Below are 18,350 nucleotides of genomic sequence, written 5' to 3'. Positions count from 1 at the left end.
GCAGAAATTTTCAACCAGAAAATAAGCCAATGAGTCCATGAATATAATAAGGAAGCTTAAGTTTGAACTTGGCAGGATGAACAAACCATTTTCAGACCAAACCAAAAACTTAAATCTTAAAAGCTGAAAACCGCACTTTCACTCTATCACTAAAATTTTCAGAAATTTCAGTGACATATATATATATATATATATATATATATATATGTCACTGAAATTTCTGAATTCATTTTGAATGGACTCGAATATTTTTCATTTTACTACAAAATACAGAATTCTTAGCCATGGATTTAGTGACGGATCAAAATTCTGTTGCTATTAACATTGATTATTGATGGATTAACAATGTATTATTTATTTAACAATGAGGGTTTCAGCGACTGAAAATAATCATGGCTAAACGTTTTGGCAATGACGGATTTTTTTTTTTTAAGTATTTCATTAATTCTTGTTTTCGTTTTCACTTCTATAGATTGTCGGGATGGAAAACGTCTACACCACCAGTAATGGACACGAGCTTGAGTAGATCATCATGGAAATCTGATGAGTATGTGGAGAGATCCTAAGAGGGAGAGAACTGACTTGGGTTCACACAAATTGACATTGCTATTGGATTGGCATTGTTGTGCTGCTTTCTTGCCTCTAGTTTTAGAAGCTATGCAGATTAGGAAGCGTATGAGTTTGTGGGTTCATAGAGATCTGCGAGAAGTAAGAATGGATGCGAGAAAGAGTTTGAGAAGTAAAGACGAAGATTGGAGATTTCAATGGACTTTGGAATTGGAATCGAAACGGGGATACGTACTTTGATTTTGTTGTTGTCGCGCCATGCATCCTGTCTCTCGATTCTTGAGACTTGACCAACTTTTTGCTTCCTAAGTCCAAGCAAGAATAGATTCATCAATACATTATTGGTGAGATAGTCTTAGTATGATATTATCGGATCTAATATGAATAAACATTGCTTATTCCAAGTAAAAATAAGAAGATAATTATCAATAAAAATATATATGTTAATTATTAATTTTGTATTTTTTTTAAATAATTGTAAAAGTTAAGATACGAATTTAACACTTGTCAACTGAATGATATACATTTAGCTATTAGAACGAATTAAAATTTTACATTTTACCTTTTAATTCAATTAGAATAATTATACTCTTTATCTTTTAAAATCTATTTTTACTAATTATTGATAATTTTCAAATTTCTTAATTTATTAATTTAATCATATGACTACACTTATAAATAAGCCTTTTAGATCTTATCAAATTGCTCATCGGATTTGTCAAGATGATATAATTGTGATAAATTAAAATTGAATTATTTTTAAAATTTAAAATTAATTTATAACCCATCCCCATGAGGCTATAAAATTTACTATTGATATCAAATCTTACATTAAGCTTGGATTATTTCCACCAAAAGAACTTAAATTATTTACTTTATATTCTCTTCATTTCCCTTTCTTTTTTTGGATGTGAGATACCAATAAAATCCAAAAAATAATCCAATTGAGTTGTCAATCGGTTTATTTTCTTTATTATAACACTGATATTATTGCCTTTATTAAGAAACCCAGTAGCTTACTTGTTGGTTTTCCAAACAAGAGCAACACTGATTCCTGGATAAACATTTTTTTACAAGCAGGCAGGCTACCTTATTCCTACACACTTCCTAAAACAATGATAAATATAAACACCACCATCACTTCAAACAGATACATATCTCGCACACCCACAATTTTAAATTAAAAAAAAAAAAAAAGAAAAGTTTAATTAACATGCTATCTGATCTCTAAATGAAGATATCTCTTCAAAGATGGGCAGCCTTTTTGATCTTGATGGAGCCCATTCATTCATCATTTGCTGAAGCCCCTTCACAAAATCATCATCTTCAAGATCAAAGCCCAATATATCTTTTAGTTCAGGTGGGGGTTGTCTATATTCCACTTCCATTAGCAATTCTTCAGCTCTTTTCCTGGATTTACAATCCTCTGAACCAGGAAGTTTACCTTCCAGGACATTTTGGAGAACCATATGAGCCTCGTCAAATCGGGCTTGCTTGATCAGACAAAGGCTCAAATTGCAAGCCTTGTTTGCGTCTGGGTCGATCATTTGGGCTTTCTGATACACAACCTCTGCTGCCATGAAGTTTGATTTCTGCATATAGGCCCAGCCCAGGTTTCCCTGCAGGTTTCATCAAGCTAATTGCCATCAACTATCAGCTGACCAATACATATATAATAGAAGTCACATATAAATATCCAAGTATTTGTATCTTACGTCCATCGATGTAGTTAAGTAATTCCTAGTGTTTATATCAGAATTAAGAGACTTAAAACTAAAGTAAGAATCCAAGGAAAGTTACCAGTAATCTGGAGATTTCTTGCTTGACAGAAACCTGAAATTTCTTGCCATGAGAGCGAGCAGTTTTTGTGGGTTTTCCATTGAATGCCTCTCCTTGGTAAATCAATCTTAGCTTCCTCTTTAGCAAATCTATTTGCTCCTCTACCATGCCACATTTCTGGAAAATTAGGATCACACCAGTGGGGTTATTATAAGAGATAAGAAGAGTTAGTTTTTGCAGAGGAATATTTATGGAGGAGAACAAGTGAAGTAATACCTTGTACAAGTCAATGAGGACATTATCGAGAGATTCTTGAGCTTGTTTGGAGCAACGGCGTCTGAAAGACCTGATAGCTTCTATGGCTTCTTCAGTTCTGGCTACTTGTTTCATCACCACTGCCATGTCCTTTAGTGCACTATCTACTCTATCCCCTGCATTTATTGCCTTCCAAAACCACACTATTGCCGTTTCTAGATCCTTTTCAACCAGCTGATGACATCAATTTGCAAAATAATTAATTCCCACAATAACCTGTTAGGCTATTACCCTCCCTCTACTTATGCAATTATCGAAGAAAACACACTAAAGAACATGCTTGATGAGATTCTTTCGCTAGCTTTTCTTTTTTTCTCATTGGATCTCTTTAAATGAAAGAAGTGTATTGTGTGTCGAATGAATTCTTAGTTTCTTACATTACAAAACATACCCCATATTTATAGAAATTTGAAAAACGTCTTGTTAATTTGAGTGAGGAAAATATTTTTTTATTTTTAATATAATTTAAAATTATTTTAGTGTTATTTTTAATTAAATGAGATCAAAATTAAAAATATTAAACACTATAGATAAGAAGAGTATTGTTGTAGAGATTATTATATTGAATATTACGAGATTTTTGTCCATCGCAATTGCCCATGTAGTGATGTGATGTGACTTATAAAGGGTGTAGGTTATTACACATGTAGTAAGGTGATGTTAAAATAGTAGATAGTTTAACGGCACCTGGAGAAGTATGAGAGTGAAACTATTCTACTAATTGAATCACCGTAAAATATTGTGCGAGTTTAACATTGTTATAATTTAAGTTCAATTAAAATTAAAAAATTAAAAAAAAATTAATAAAATTTAAATTATAAAATTTAATAATTAAAGTCACAAAATAATTAAGTTTTAGTGGAATATATATATAATTGATTGACTAGTATATTGTATTGTGGGGTATTTTAAAAAGGTATGTTGGATTTGGTAAATTTTATTTAAGTGACTTGTAAGAATAAAAAAAATTATTAGCATTTGTATAATTAGTTTTCCTTTATTAGTGATTTGTTAGTTTATGCCACTCTTTAATTTATGTGGGTGAGATTCATAATAATATTTTAATAATTAAATAAAATTTAATTAATTATAACAATTTATTTTTATTTAATTTTTTTGAGAAATTAAATTATTAGCTAGCTATCATTAATAGATTTACTAATACAATGACCTAGTTTTTTCTTTTTCCTTCAAATATTATTAACTAAACATTATTTGGAATACCATACTTTGAATTTCAGCTTTTAATTGAAAAGAATTTTTATAGCAGTTTAAAATTTTAGTAAGAAGCAAAAAAAGATTTTAATATCTCTAAGGAGGAAGATTCTAAAATACGTCCAGACTATTAAAATTAGTGTTCTCTATACAAATAAAAAGTAATTTTTCTTTAATTTTAAAAAATAAATTTTATATATTTTATGAGAGAATGTGTATAAATACAGAGTGCACCCAATAATTCTTTCTTTCTTCGAAGAACAGAACAACTAATGTTTAGTGGCGATTTTTGTTTGTGGGTATCAAAAAATTAGTCTGTGAAGACATAAATTTCTGAATTTGGACAGGAACAAAGGATGATTCAATCCATCCCAACCATTAAAATGACATGCAAATGTGACGTTGCACTCAAAATCTTCCAAATTATGCAGTGGACAATACCAGCAGTAAAATTCCCATGAATAGCCTCATGCGTTCTCATATTTTTCTTTTATAATATATATATTGAACAAAGCTATTCTGATCTTTATCTAATCAACAAATAATTAATTATTAATATAAGTTTAAATATCAATAAGAATTCAATTACATTGAAATTATCTCTAGAACTGTGAAATTTCTATTTCGTGTATGCATATGAATAATCAGAATGATGAACTGTATAGAAGAGGCAAGGTAATCTAATCAGCCATATGAATTAATTAAAATCATAAGAAATTAATTAAGCTGAATCTATTAATTATATAGAGAGAAGAGAACCTGAGCATGCTTGGCTCTAACATAAGGACCATCGCCACAGGGAACTTTGTGAATGACGTGAAAAAGATCCTTCTCGTTCTTGCTTCCATTAGCGTTAATCCTCTTTGAGCTTCCTTCCATTTTCTCTCCTCTGCAACACAGCTGAGTGTTGACTTGACACTTTCACTCTGCTTATCGACAATGAAGAGAGAGCTTTAACTTGAATCTAGAGGCCTAATTCTCTTCTTCCCCCTCAAGAGAGAGAATGGAGAGGGTGGGTTCAATATATATATAGATGATTAATTGATATAAAAATGAACCTGGACCACCGTGTTGTCCATGTTCTTGGAGTTGAGTGTTTTTTTTTTCTAATTTCTTCAATACTTGATGAACCTGGACAGGATTATACAGTAATTTACAACGCACCCTCTTTCTTCTTCTTTTCTTAATTATAATTATGACTTTTTTTAATTTTTCTACGCTGAGATTTAATTATCCTAATAAATTAATCATAATACCTAAATTAAAAATTTTTTCATCAATTTTTTTTAATTTAAAATAATTTATAATCAATTAATACTGTGCAGAGATAATTTAGTGAGTCAATAAGATCGACTCATACTAAAAGGATTTAGATTTATACCTCTATTAACAGTTCAAACTTTTAACACAGTGGTAAGTATTCGACCATAAATAATTGTTACATAGATTGAACATAATTAAGTAACATAGGATGAACTGGTCCAACTACTTCATTGTATTGAGGGGTTTGCAGATAAGGTACATGATAGACAATGCCACAATCTCAAAAGAGCTTGATAATTGGGAATTAACAAAATCTTCGCCACCACATAGCAATTGGGAATTGTTGGGCGCAGCAACCAACTTAGTGACAATTTTAAGTAAGTTTCTGAACAACATATTTTACCACTGAACCTGGTCTTAAATGCCACCAGGTTCAGTTGGACTAAACCATTCTACGCTCTCTTGAATGCTCTAATTCACACTCCAAGCCCTAGGATAAATCAAGTGTAGAATCTCACAGGCTGGGTTCAAAGTCACTTGTATAGTTTTAAAAGGTGTTTGGTTTGATTAATAACTTTTAATTTTTAATTTAAAATATATTTTTTAATTTATGAGTTAAATTAAAAATAAATAATTAATTATTTGATCTTAAAAATAACTTTTAAATAATTTTAGTGTTTGGTTAAAAGTTTACTTATGAACCAAATCCTATAATTTTTTTGAAGGATAATAAAGTTATAAGTAATTTAGCTTCTAACACTTTCTTTATTTTTTAAAGGAGAAATCGGCATCAATTTTTGCATTTTAGAGAGTGGCCGCTATTGCATCTTGTCTTGATCTGCCTCAAAAATAGTTCTGATCGTACGTAGCAGGAGAAAAAAAAAAAAAAAGCGCTAAAAACGCCTATCACCTCATCATCATAACATCTACTAAAAATAATGAACCCAGACAGTTTTATGAACCAAGAGAAATGGAAGATTCTAGAGAATGGACAAGAGACCATCGCTTCCAAAATGGGTAAACTGTATCTTCATATTTTTGCTCGGCTCATACCATATCAGACATTTTATAAGCATATTATATTATTTCTTTTGAAGCAGCAGAAACCCTCTTTGTTAACGCGAGTTTATGACTAAAAAGAGGCCATGTATGAGTATAACACAAGCGAAGCTAAGCCCAGCTTCTGGGAGGATGTATTTCTAATAAGAACAGACTTGGACAATTGACTTATAATTCCTAAGGGGGGAAAATGCAATGTGCTCAGGGAATGATGTGATTCGGTATTTTGGCTATTTAGCATAGCCTTGTAACCACAACACATTTCAAGTATTACTGTGTCATCTATTTTATATCAGACAACATTTTACGGATAACAATCTAAGCAATTGTTTACTGCTTCAATCTCATTCCAAGATCACTATTTCACAGATCGTTAAAGAATTACGGGTCTTGGCCAACAATTCTTTCCCTGCCAGCACTTTCCTGTTGTTATCTAGTAGACACTGCACAATCCCTACTCCAATGTAAATAGTTGCAGGATCACATCAAAAGAAAACAATAATTTGAAAGAAAAGGAATTCTCCCATCACCCCCTCGTACGAATTGTATCACCAGAGAAACTCAGTCTAACTATGAATAGTGTCGTATTATTTGAGAATAAATTTCATCATGTCCTCAGCCCCCTAATTCTCCTGTTTCAACTACAGTTACCATTATGTATTGCTGTACTTCGTCAGGACAACCCGAGTTTAGGATCTTTTAGGGCTGTTCCAAAAGCATATAACAGAGTTCCATCGTTGAAGCACAAAGAATTTGTAGAAAGGAATAAAAAATATTATAACCAAATATGAACATACTAACTGCAAACACAAGGGTAGAACAAATTACATAAATCATAAGCCTCCTCTTGCTATTGGCTAAATGCAAAAATGAACAGAACAACCTTGCCCACATCCATATGATTGAGAAAACTAAACACAAAACAATCGATTATGATAAGCCACATTTCATGCTACTAAAACCACTACCAGGATAAAATTTAGCCCACTGGCCAAGGCAAGCATTTAGCTAAAGCAAAAAGAGTGCTCATTCCCTACTTATCCCTGGTTGCCACCACCACCCCTTGAACGACCACCCATCCTTCCACGACCACGACCATAGCCTCTGCCCCCTCCTCCACCTCTGCCTCTTTCATACCCAGTACCTACAAAAAGTAATGACTGTCATTTAGCAAAATATCAACCCAACATTTTTACATTTTCATTTGCATGTGCAAGAACAACTTCAAGTTGGAACTTAGGAAAAGTTCTCTTGTTCATGGGAAGTGCCCCTGGGCCAGTACCATAAGAAGCATGCCCATAATTAAGCATATGCATGAATTATATATACATGTCCAAGGCATTCATGCATCATTATATACAAGCAGAATTATGTCTACACTTTTATTGCATGCATAAATCCAAAATATTCAACATGTTATGAAAAAAGTAAAATGTCAGACCCAATATCTGACACCAATGTCAAAAAAAAATTGCTTAAATATGTAGTTCAAGCAGAAAACTTACCACGATAACCCCAACTTCTGCCTCGCCCACCACCACGACCCCAATTTGTATAACCACCATTATCTATCAGAAGTTTAAAGTAAGGAGGGTTATATTCTTGAAAACATATCTACAATCAGCAATCATAAAACTATTTTGTAACTTCATACCCATAATTTTTATACCTTGATAGTTTCCTTGATGATTCCCCTGATAGTTTCCCTGATAATTTCCATACCCATATCCACCCCTGCCCCAGTTTCGCCCTCTCCCTCTACCACGACCACGTCCTCGGGCATATGAATCTTAAAAATAAAAGGCATAAATTTGTCAGGCTAAAAGCATGATATAATCACTGTAAATTATCCTCTGGTTGCACAATTTACCATCACGAACAGCATTGTTTGGACCACGTGATTGTCTGGGTTGCTGCTGCTGTTGTGGATACTGTTCCTTGGGTTGTTCCACAGAATGTGGAGCTTGATACCTAGGGATAACAGATTTTGCCATCATACCAAATGCAAAAAGTAACAAACTAGAGCAACCTCAAAAAATGAGCACAACATGCATTTGTTGGTACAGACCACTGAGAAATTAAAAAAATAAGGCCATGGTGCTCATTATGAATTCCAGGCGAAACAGCCAGCCACCACATCTTATTTCCCAAATCTTAGTTTAGCAAACAACAATATATATATATATAATTAACTTACCCAGGAGAATTTTTGTTTAGCTCTCTGAAGGACAAGGTGATTGTGATCATTGAAACTTGGCGAGTCTGTTCCACACTGCATCAGACGTTACTACTCAGATGTCTACACTACAATATCAAAACATTCTCACACCCACATGCATAACGAGAAATATGACTATTATAAAACAAATTTAGATAACTTACGGTAAAAGGCCCTCTTCAATAGGTTCCCAAACATCAGTTATGCTTACTGAACTTATGGCAGTATCTTGATGCAAACGAGGATTTCTTCTCTGTATTAGGATAAAAATGTACAGTATGTTCAGCGTTTTTCCCCCTTCTGAAATGTCAATTTGAAGAGCATACTAACCTTTATACCCTCTGCAATAGATACTGTCTTGCTAATTGCCTGTCCCATTGCTTTCAAGACAACCTCTCTTACATGTTTCTCCTAGTGTACAACACAAAAAAATATGAAGTCAGTATTTCCTCAAATTGGAATAAAGCAATGTGCAAAACACCACATAACAGAACTATTTGGACCATTGTATATTTATGATCATGTGAGACCTGCTGCAGGAAAATAATGGCAAGAAGTCATCCCAAAAAAATAAAAAAGCAAAAGGATTATGGAGATAATAAATGTCTATCACATTTACATGAAGAATTGAGAAGCTAAAACAAAAACTAATATCTTAAAAAATATGCTTCCCATCAGAACTTAACTCATAACCTAAGCTCCACCACTTCCATAATGTGTCCATGCCGGTTCCTTTTCATTTTTGTGCGTGTGTGTGTGTGTGTGTGTGTGTGTGTGTGTGTGTGTGTGTGTGGGCGCGCGCGCGCATTGGGGGATAGGGTGGAAGGGGTGTTTTGGGGTGAACTGCTCAATGCTCAACAAAGCAGTAACCTCTGATCAGAGTAACCAACTTCACCAGCGAAAACCTTTGGCACTGTGCCAAAAAAAGAAAAGAAAAAAAAAAACTACTCCTGTATAAACTATAAAGAAGAAAGCTATACCACAATGAAATAGCGAAAACCTAAAGACCGATTCAGCCATTGTAGAGAGTAGAGACATCCAATCCTCAACCAAAATGCCCTAGAAGAGAAAACACTAACTATTCCTGGACTAGGACAAGAAGTATCCACCAAAACCCAAAAATCAGAGAGTGCACTAAAAGAATGTATGGAAAACACCATAATAATAGAACTCAGAACACCGACAGATAATATAAAACATAAGCAAATGCCCAAAATACTCAAACCCATCACAGCGACGCATGTGCTCAAACCCTAGAAATCAAACAAAGCAAAATCAGGAAGGAAGCAACAAAACCATTATTCTAATGATCACAACCCATAAAAAAAAAAAAAACAAAAAACCAATAGTACCCTAAAAAGGAAATGAAAATCCAAAAGCAAAACCCACTCATCTATCACAAATAATTAAATAAAAAGAGAGAGAAATGGGTACCTGGAGAAGAGAAGTAGCATAGCTGATATAGTTTCTAACAGGACCACCTGAGGTGATACGGATCTCGTTCTCGTTTATGGGTGATTCAGGCTTTGGTTTTTCAACCCTGGTATATCTATCCATGGGCTTTCGTCTTCTCTTCCTGGAATTTTATCACTTTAGAGAGAGAAAGTGAAAGGGATAGAGAGAGAAGCCCTTCTTTAAAACCCTAAGAGCACGGAACCAAAAGCAGAGACGTTTGAGAGAGAGGGCAAACAAAAAGGGCCAAAAGTCCTAAATCACCAGAATCAAAATGGCCTTTTAAATCAGGCTTATGGGTCACCTCACCTCGCCTCTTCATCAACCCCCGATTCCTAAATTGGGCGAGTGGCCGTCTGATGCGGACTCCAATATTGTGGCATTCACGCTTTAGCATTGCGCGTGAAATTCACGGAAAGTAGGGATTGGTTAATGTTAGAGAGGCAGGGTCTAGGATTAGTGCGTGAATTGACTTGAGTGGAAATTTTCATTTTCTGGCTTTTCTTGGGCCGAAAGGGAGGAAGGCCAGTTGGCTTCTTGTAACTGAAAGACTAGTAAAGGGGAGCGGTAAATAGGACTAAAGCCCAATTGACGGCAAGAAAAAGCCATTTTCAGTATATTTTGATTTTTAACTTCTTCACAACGCAGAATTAAAAGGTGCATTAAGACGCGTACGTCAAACTTTTTTATTTTTAAGGCTTCTTATCACATGAAAAAATAATTTATATATAAAAAATATTTTTAATATAAATTATGTTTTAAGAAAATATTTTTTTAAGAATATTTTTATTATTTGATTATAATGTCAAACTAATATTATATATTTATATTACGTATTTATAAGTATTTTCACATTTTAATAAGATTGTTAAAGTTTAAAAAATAATTCTCTTTGAGAAGTTATTTTCCTTTAAAATGAATTAATTTTTTTTTAATTAGAAAAATATTTTTTATTAACCTTTAAATGCTTCAAATGCTAAAAAATATAAAAAAAAATTTTAAATAAAATATTTTCGCAAAATAAATGAAAGTTTAGATGCAATCTCAAAAATATATTTGTAAAAGGATAAATGCTAAGTACAAGATATGCTGTGTACAACAAAATACATTTAAAACCAATTCAGGTACAAGACAAGCTGAAATTTAGTATAGTTCATAAGCATTAGATTTATTCTTCTTTTTAGTCAAAGATCAGAAAGTTCACATTATACAGTTCTAGATTGTAATTTAACCAATCATAGTTGTTATTACAGAGATGCCAGCATAGGATAAGTCTTGAGCACAGTTGTTAAAGGTGTGCCTGAGACGCGCCCTAGGCGCGGGGCAATGAAGGCTCAGCTGCTTGAGCCTTAAAATAGTCCAGGTGAGCGACATTGAGAAGGCACTGCCTAGGCTCTAGGCGCACCCAAGCTCAAGGGGCATCCAAGCATGCCTCAACAGTCTCAAGCAGCCTACTTAATGAAGAGGACTTTTATAATAACCCCACTCCACCACGACAACAGTCCCTTTTAGAAGTTTAAAAAAAAAAGTGAAAAGAATAAGTCAAAAAGAAGAAAACAAGTTTCTAGAAACTTGGCTAACCTCTGCATTTGGGATCGTTATTTTTTACTTCCTCTTCTATTTCTTGTTCCTTCCTTCCTTTCTTTTTTTCTTTCTCATCATCGACGTCTTCTCCATTTTCTTTTCTTCCTTCTTGCTGGTTCTCAAGCCATGGCTACTGCTTTCTTTATTCTTCTTTTCTTCATTCTTGTTGGTTTTCAGGCCACGACTACTTCCAACATGCTCTTTTTTTTTTTCAATTTTTCCCCTGTTATGCTGCTAAAATTTCAGTGATTTAGGGTTTCACCTATGTTGCATCTGCTGCTTTTTTTTTTTTTGTTTCTTTTGAGTTGATTTTTGTTATTTGATGACACTAGCTGCTTTGTGCTTTTTGATGACACAAGTTGCTAGTTGATGACACCAGCTACTTGCCTGCTTTCTTTTTGCTATTGTTTTTCAATTCTCTATTTAATTTTTCCCCTGTTATTCTCTATTTATTGATTGCCTGTCACATGCAACTCACTAACCCTTAATTTCTAATATCTTAAATTATAATAAATAAATAAATAAAATTAACATAAATAAATAAATAAGTGAAAAGACAAAAAGACAAGTGAAAATTAACATAAATAAATAAAATGACAATAAATAAATTATTTACTGATAATGCAGCACAACAACAGTGAATGGGTGTTTGTTGCAACATAAGTAATATATTGATAATTAAGTTATTAATTTGTTGTAATAACATAAATAAATAAAACAGTTTAATGGGTGTTTGTTGAATGCTCTTTCTTGAATATTTCAAATATTATTTGTGTTTGTGACTTTGTATGTGAGTGATAAATTGCTTTGCTAAACTTGCTATATTATTAATATAGGGAGTTGATATTTCTTATTCGGTTGTAAAAGATGGACACCAGAACATCTTCTGCTGCCCTTAGATATAAAAATGACAATAATAGAAAAGATCCTGCTTGGAAGTATGTGCATTTATTCAAGCCACCAAATACAAATGATCTTGTTTCTAACTTTTGTAATAAAGTTACAAAGGGAGAGATTTACAGACCAAAGCAACATTTGGCTGGGGGACATCGCAATGTCCCCATATGTAAAAGGTGTCCAGCACATGTACGTGAAGAAATACAAGACTATATGCTAAAAAAGGTTGCAGCTATGGACTTCGATAAAACTTCTTTTCCTGATTTTGAAGATGTTAAGAGGATGAATGATGATGAAGACGAAAATGAAATTAGTGCAAACATAGAAGTTTCACAGCAAGGAAGTAGTAAAGTTGCAAATATGAGAAAGAAGTCAAGGACAAAGGGTCCTATTGATGTATTTTTTGCTCAAAATGCAGAAAGGGCAGAGAAAGATAGGAAAAATGCAAAGTTGAAATAAAACCACCACAAATGAGGCATGTACAAAGGAATTGCAAGAAAAGGCAATGTAGGGATATAGCTTGATGGATGTATGATGCGACAATTCCTTTCAATGTTGCTAATTATCCAAGTTTTTAAGTGATGTTAGAGTCTATTAGACAATTTGGTGTTGGTTTGAAAGCACCAAGTTACCATGAATTGCGGGTTCCCTTATTGAATAAAAAAGTTACTGATGTGAAAAATTCATTGAAATCCTATGAAGAAGAATGGGCAAAGTATGGTTGTTCTATAATGGCAAATAGTTGGACAGATAAAAAGCAAAGGATTTTGATTAATTTCGTAGTGAATTCTCCAAAGGTAACAGTTTTCCTTGAGTCTGCGGATGGTTCAAAGTATTCAAAGACTGGTCAGAAGAGGTTTGAGCTGCTTGATAGAATTGCGGAGCGTGTTAGGGAGGCTAATGTGGTTCAAGTGGTGACAAATAATGCTAGCAACTGTGTGCTTGCATATAACTTTTAGTTTTAATTTTTATTAAATTATTTAAATTTTATTTTAATTAATGATTGTAGTAAATAAAAACTTATGTTATCATATTCGTTTTGTTTTTAAGAAAATTGTTACAAGTCAAGCATCCACACTTGTACTAGACACCTTATGCTGCCCATTGCTTAGATTTGATTCTAGAAGACATTGGGAAAATGCCAAAATTTTATAACACAATTAAAATGGCAGTGACAATGAATGGCTATATTTATATTCATCCAGGTGTGGTGAACATGTTACAACACTTCACTAGTGAAAGAGAACTAATTAGGCCTGCTGTCACAAGATTTGTAATGGCTTTTCTCACCCTTCAATGCATACATAAGCACAAGACCAATTTGAGAAAGATGTTTACTTTAGAGGAATGGATCACAAGTGAGTGGGCAAAAGAGCAAGCTGGTAAGAAAGTGACTAGTATTGTGATGATGCCTAGTTTTGGACTATTATGGTATACATCTTAAAGATATTTGGTCCATTAGTCCATGTGCTTCGATTAGTTGATAGTGAGAAAAGGCCTGCATTGGGATATATTTATGAGGCTATGGATAGGGCTAAAGAAGTAATTGCAAAGTCATTTGGTGAAAAGGAAGAAAAATACAATACGGTGTTTGAGATCATTGATAAACGATGGGAAAGCCAACTCCACCAACCTTTGCATGCAGCTGAATATTATTTGAATCCTGAATTTTTTTTTATTTAAATACTTGGATCGCTACAGATGAAGAGGTTATGAGTGGTTTATATACAGTTCTACAAAGGTTGATTCCAACTCAACAAGAGCAAGACAAAATCATGAAACAACTACTTTTGTATTAAAATAGTGCTTGCATATTTGGGATGCCTATAACAATTAGGAATCGAACAGCAATATCTCCAGGTAACATAATTTTAACCATAAGCATTTAATCTTGTCTTGCAATTTTTTTTAATCATAATTAATATGCATTATTTTATTAATTGCTTAATGGTTGAATGCTCACGGAGCTTCAACTTCAGATTTGAGAAATTTTGCAATAAAAGTGCTTAGCCTCACTTGTAGTGCATTTGGTTGTGAGCATAATTATAGTATCTTTGAGCATGCAAGTAATAAAACATGTCTCCTTACAATTATACTTTTAATTTATTCTTTTTTAAAAATTACTTATTAAAATTATTATATTTTACAGATTCATAGTAAAAAAAAAGAAATAGGCTAGCTCAGCAAATATTGAATGTTTTGGTGTTTGTGAAGCATAATCGGGCATTAAGGTGCCGATATGATGCACATGGCTACTTTGACCCCATTTCATTGAAAGACATAGATGATAGTAATAAATGGTTGAGTTAGAAAGAGTTAGAAAATGATGAACTTGTGTTTAAGGGTGACAATTTGACCTGGAATGTGGTTGTTGAAGCTATTGGAGTTGCAGAGGATGCCTACAACACTAGATCTGGGGAAAAAAAATATATATATAGCATCTACAATTGCTTCAAGATCTATGTCAAAGCATAAAGGAAAGCCACCATCTAGAGCTGATACTCCTTTACTTAAAGGAGAGAGATCTTGTAAAGAAGATGAAGATATTGATTTTGAAGAAGATGAGTATGAAGAGGACGAAGCTGAAGGGGAAGATGAATAAGATTTTAATACTACTTTTGATATAGATTGAAGAGTAGTAAACTAGCTATTTTGCAATTAGTAATTAGTACTTTAGTTTTGATTACTAATGCTATACTTGAAATAGATTAAGAAGTAGTTAACTAGTTATTTTGTATTTAATAATTAGTACTTGAATTTAGTTTTCATTACTAATGCTACTCGTGATATAGATTGAAGAGTAATTAACTAGTTATTTTGTAACTAGTTAACTACTTTCTTTGGTTTTGATTACCAGTGTGACTAGTGTCCATTATTTTAATATGTTTAGAATTGTAACACTTTATATTAGTTTTTTAAAATAGAGTAGTTGATTTTTATTCTATTTGGATTACAAAATTATTATTACCTTATATTTATTACTTATTATTATGTTTAGTTTTATGCTAGCTAAAATTTGATGGAATATTTATATTTTTTTAAATTTTAATTTTGTTTTTTATTTTTACGCCTCACTTTGCGCCTTGCGCCTGGCTCAAGGACCCTTAGCGCCTTGGTGAGCCTTGGGCTTTTAATAACTATGGTCTTGAGGGATTGATAAGCCAATGAAAAATGAGTCATGAACACATCTGCCCCTCTGATTTAATTCCCTGTGTCTCCCATGGAATCAAGAATTGCTTTATAAAAACATCTGACCTTCTCTTAATGGTAGGCAAGCCATGGCAGATCAAAAACTTACTCCAGCAGTATTTACATGCTTTTTCTAAAATAATGTTAAAATTTGCGTATTTGAGCCTTGGACGTGCCTATCATCAACTATCAGCATTGCTGTCAAATGCATTGTGGAGAACTAGAAGTTACTTTTGGAAACATTCCTTAGAAGTTAAGACAGTTGAAAGTTGCTAACTAGAATAATTAGCATAGAATACTAATACATTAGTAATGGTTTGTCTTCATATGAAATGCCCATGTGATAAAAGAAAAAGAAAAAGAAAAAGAAAATTTTAATATAAAAGCTAAGCACTTAGTATTTCAATGCTGTTAATATTTTCCTGCAGTTTGCAAATGTAACATGATAATTAAAGCAAGAACAAGTCAGCGGGTGCTTGAGGCAATGTGAGCAGAAATTTTCACATCCAATAAGCAAAGAAGTTGAATGGAAACAAACAAGTACTGGAGAACAAGAAGAAAGAAAAGCTTCCACACTTAAAGAGTAACGCAAGCACACACATCCACAAGTGAAAGCACATGTTGATGTACAAAAAACTGTTACAAAAACACCTTCAATTGTATGCGCGTGCATGTCAGACCTAGCCACCCGTCCAATCCTCGTTGGTTCCAGACTGTAACCAGTGGTTCAGGGCCTAGCCAAGGGATGAACTGCAACTAGACCAGTTGGCCACATTCCAGCTGATTCTGATCCAGTTTAATTTCGGTTCTAGTTATTTATGGTTTCAATTACAGTTTGAAAATAGTTTGATCTATGCGGTGCCCTCTAAATTCGTTGCTTTTTTTGTCAAATCTAGTTTGCACCAAGTCGAAAGGGCTTAGAGAGAGGGGGACTAAAACTGGCCCCCTATAGCTGGTCCAGTTTTGGTTAATGAAATGAACCATTGAATCAGACTGGCTCCAGGTTTAACCCTGGTTGGTTCAGTCTGGTTCAAGGCCTGAATCATCCCCTAGCCAGGTTTAGGGCATGTGCTTTTGTGTGTGTGTGTGTGTGTGTAGACACGCGAGGGAACTCTAAAATAAAATCTGATATAATATAGGGTAAATTCCTCTAAGCATAAAAAATGTCAATGCAAAGAGAATTATCAAATGCCAATAACATCAATTCCTTCACAAGCATAGAGGAGAAAGTGTTAGGAGAGTCGAACTACTTATTCAATGAAATTCAAGCTTAGACACATCAAAACTTGAGGTTGAGTTGTTTTCCCCCACCATATGAAAATAATAGTGATCAGGGAAAGAAACCTAGTCATTAGATTATCATAATGAATTGAATAAGAATATTGAGCTGTCAAAAGATTAGTTCTCTTCTATTTGTTTTCTTTTTCCTTGGTTCTACATTGCCAGGTTTCATAAGGCTTGGTGATAAAGATAAATATTGACAACAAATCGCCCTGAAACACAATAGGAGATCTCAACTTACAACAGATTGGTTGTAAGCAAAGCCCTTTCACCATCTATGTTGTTGACATCAGCAAGTTTAGAAAAAAATTTTGCCAGCTTCATCTACGATAGATATTTAAACACCTAAAGTTTGATTTAAAAAAGCAATAACAGGTGGTTAATTTCTGGATCACCATATAAGGCCCACAAATAGGTAACTGAGACAATCTGACTGAAGTAGCTATTTGCGAACATTACAAACTCCAATTTGCAATCACAATTCCAATGCAAGCAACAAAATTGAGAATATAATACTATAAAGAAAATTAAAAAATTGTTAAGAATCAACATAAAATAATACATGCAGGGAGATTAATTAAGGAAGCTTGAAGCTCAATTCAAGGAAAAAACTTGTATGGTCCAAAATAACTAAGATTTCTCTGGGGTCCAGGAGGCAGGAAATGAAATCAGATTATCAAAACCACCACTTGGAAGTTTTCTAATGGTTGTTCATCAAAATCCAATTACAGTGCTTTACAACATTCAGTCATTCAATTAAAACCAATATAAGCTTTAGTAGTTATAGTCACTTCCCTTTTTTCTAAAGACATGTACTGATTAATATAATACTGTTGTGCATCACGGAAGTGTGTAAATTAAAAAGAAATAAAGCAAACACAAAAAATAATAATATTTGCATAGTTCACCCTCTCAATATAGGGCTACATCCATGGACATGTCATCTTCCATTATCATCAATAATAAATCATCATTACAAGCTCAAAACTATACTACCCATTAACTCAATTACACCCAAGAGAACCCATATTATATCAAACCGCTTATAATAAATATATTAGTTAGTCTCTCTCAGTCTTCTCTAGATATAACCCAATATATTTACTATTACAACACTACACTACAAAGAGTATCTTCAACTATATGAGCAAGAGCCCTCTCACCAATAGACAAGAATTTATTTCTCTTGAATTATATGTCATTTCTCCAACTTAGGCCAAAGCCTCTCTCCACTTCAATGGGCACCTCATCAATGGGCAGAGCCAAATATTTAGCACTTAACAAAGCCCCTCTCTACAATGGGTGACAGCCTCACTCTATGAGCTAAAAGTTAAATAATATTTTCCATCATTCTCTTATTTATATTGTTAATTTCCTCAATTTTAATTTGATTAGAAATCCCACTCAATTTAGGAATAATACTAAAATAAGAGTTCTAATTTATATAGGAAATATTCCTCTATCCTATCGAGGAATATTTCTCCCACTCAAATTAGGAAAAGGTTTTTCCAAATCCCACTAGAATTTTAAG

General features: G+C 33.3%; 4 protein-coding genes across 5 annotated transcripts; 2 read left to right on the top strand and 2 right to left on the bottom strand.

Moving 5' to 3' along the window:
* Window positions 1–1,511: 1,511 nt before the first annotated feature.
* Window positions 1,512–4,889, bottom strand: LOC110671800 (protein SULFUR DEFICIENCY-INDUCED 1). Its single transcript, XM_021834374.2, has 4 exons — window positions 4,636–4,889; window positions 2,623–2,835; window positions 2,368–2,523; window positions 1,512–2,186 (listed from the first exon to the last, which is right to left on the bottom strand). The coding sequence occupies exons 1-4, from the start codon at window positions 4,753–4,755 to the stop codon at window positions 1,776–1,778; spliced, it is 900 nt and encodes a 299-aa protein (XP_021690066.2). The 5' UTR covers window positions 4,756–4,889; the 3' UTR covers window positions 1,512–1,775.
* A 2,061-nt stretch (window positions 4,890–6,950) lies between these two features.
* LOC110671788 (uncharacterized) lies at window positions 6,951–10,169 on the bottom strand. Of its 2 annotated transcripts, none has more exons than XM_021834355.2 (8): window positions 9,851–10,169; window positions 8,747–8,827; window positions 8,581–8,669; window positions 8,396–8,470; window positions 8,069–8,169; window positions 7,853–7,987; window positions 7,704–7,766; window positions 6,951–7,342 (listed from the first exon to the last, which is right to left on the bottom strand). In XM_021834355.2, the coding sequence occupies exons 1-8, from the start codon at window positions 9,971–9,973 to the stop codon at window positions 7,236–7,238; spliced, it is 774 nt and encodes a 257-aa protein (XP_021690047.2). In that variant the 5' UTR covers window positions 9,974–10,169; the 3' UTR covers window positions 6,951–7,235. The 2 variants fall into 2 exon arrangements, with proteins under 2 accessions (XP_021690047.2, XP_021690053.2); XM_021834361.2 differs by having other exon boundaries at window positions 7,868–7,987; window positions 9,851–10,166.
* A 2,150-nt stretch (window positions 10,170–12,319) lies between these two features.
* On the top strand, window positions 12,320–12,808 carry LOC131169315 (uncharacterized). The gene has a single exon (XM_058128525.1). It carries the CDS (start codon window positions 12,320–12,322, stop codon window positions 12,806–12,808), a length of 489 nt encoding a protein of 162 aa, XP_057984508.1.
* Window positions 12,809–12,930: 122 nt separating this feature from the next.
* Window positions 12,931–14,951, top strand: LOC131169314 (uncharacterized). Its single transcript, XM_058128524.1, has 4 exons — window positions 12,931–13,285; window positions 13,555–13,731; window positions 13,830–13,936; window positions 14,727–14,951. The coding sequence occupies exons 1-4, from the start codon at window positions 12,931–12,933 to the stop codon at window positions 14,949–14,951; spliced, it is 864 nt and encodes a 287-aa protein (XP_057984507.1).
* The last annotated feature ends 3,399 nt before the right edge of the window (window positions 14,952–18,350 follow it).

Source organism: Hevea brasiliensis, chromosome 10, assembly GCF_030052815.1.
Source record: "Hevea brasiliensis isolate MT/VB/25A 57/8 chromosome 10, ASM3005281v1, whole genome shotgun sequence".
In the NCBI taxonomy this organism is placed as follows: domain Eukaryota; kingdom Viridiplantae; phylum Streptophyta; class Magnoliopsida; order Malpighiales; family Euphorbiaceae; genus Hevea; species Hevea brasiliensis.
Note: the sequence above shows the minus strand (reverse complement) of the source record. Positions and strands in the feature narration are given on the sequence as shown.

Bases quoted from the DNA above. Each gene is read 5' to 3' on its own strand.
- LOC110671800 (XM_021834374.2), bottom strand. From the start codon at position 4,755: ATGGAAGGAAGCTCAAAGAGGATTAACGCTAATGGAAGCAAGAACGAG. The intron at 2,836-4,635 runs GTTCTCTTCTCT...TGATGTCATCAG, and splicing joins TTAGAGCCAAGCATGCTCAG to CTGGTTGAAAAGGATCTAGA. The intron at 2,524-2,622 runs GTATTACTTCAC...CTAATTTTCCAG, and splicing joins TCCTCATTGACTTGTACAAG to AAATGTGGCATGGTAGAGGA.
- LOC110671788 (XM_021834355.2), bottom strand. From the start codon at position 9,973: ATGGATAGATATACCAGGGTTGAAAAACCAAAGCCTGAATCACCCATA. The intron at 7,988-8,068 runs GTAAATTGTGCA...TTTATTTTTAAG, and splicing joins AAACAATGCTGTTCGTGATG to ATTCATATGCCCGAGGACGT. The intron at 7,767-7,852 runs GTATGAAGTTAC...AACTTCTGATAG, and splicing joins TCAAGGTATAAAAATTATGG to ATAATGGTGGTTATACAAAT.
- LOC131169315 (XM_058128525.1), top strand. From the start codon at position 12,320: ATGGACACCAGAACATCTTCTGCTGCCCTTAGATATAAAAATGACAAT.
- LOC131169314 (XM_058128524.1), top strand. From the start codon at position 12,931: ATGTTAGAGTCTATTAGACAATTTGGTGTTGGTTTGAAAGCACCAAGT. The intron at 13,732-13,829 runs GTAAGAAAGTGA...TGCTTCGATTAG, and splicing joins GTGGGCAAAAGAGCAAGCTG to TTGATAGTGAGAAAAGGCCT. The intron at 13,937-14,726 runs GTGTTTGAGATC...TGGTTGTTGAAG, and splicing joins AGGAAGAAAAATACAATACG to CTATTGGAGTTGCAGAGGAT.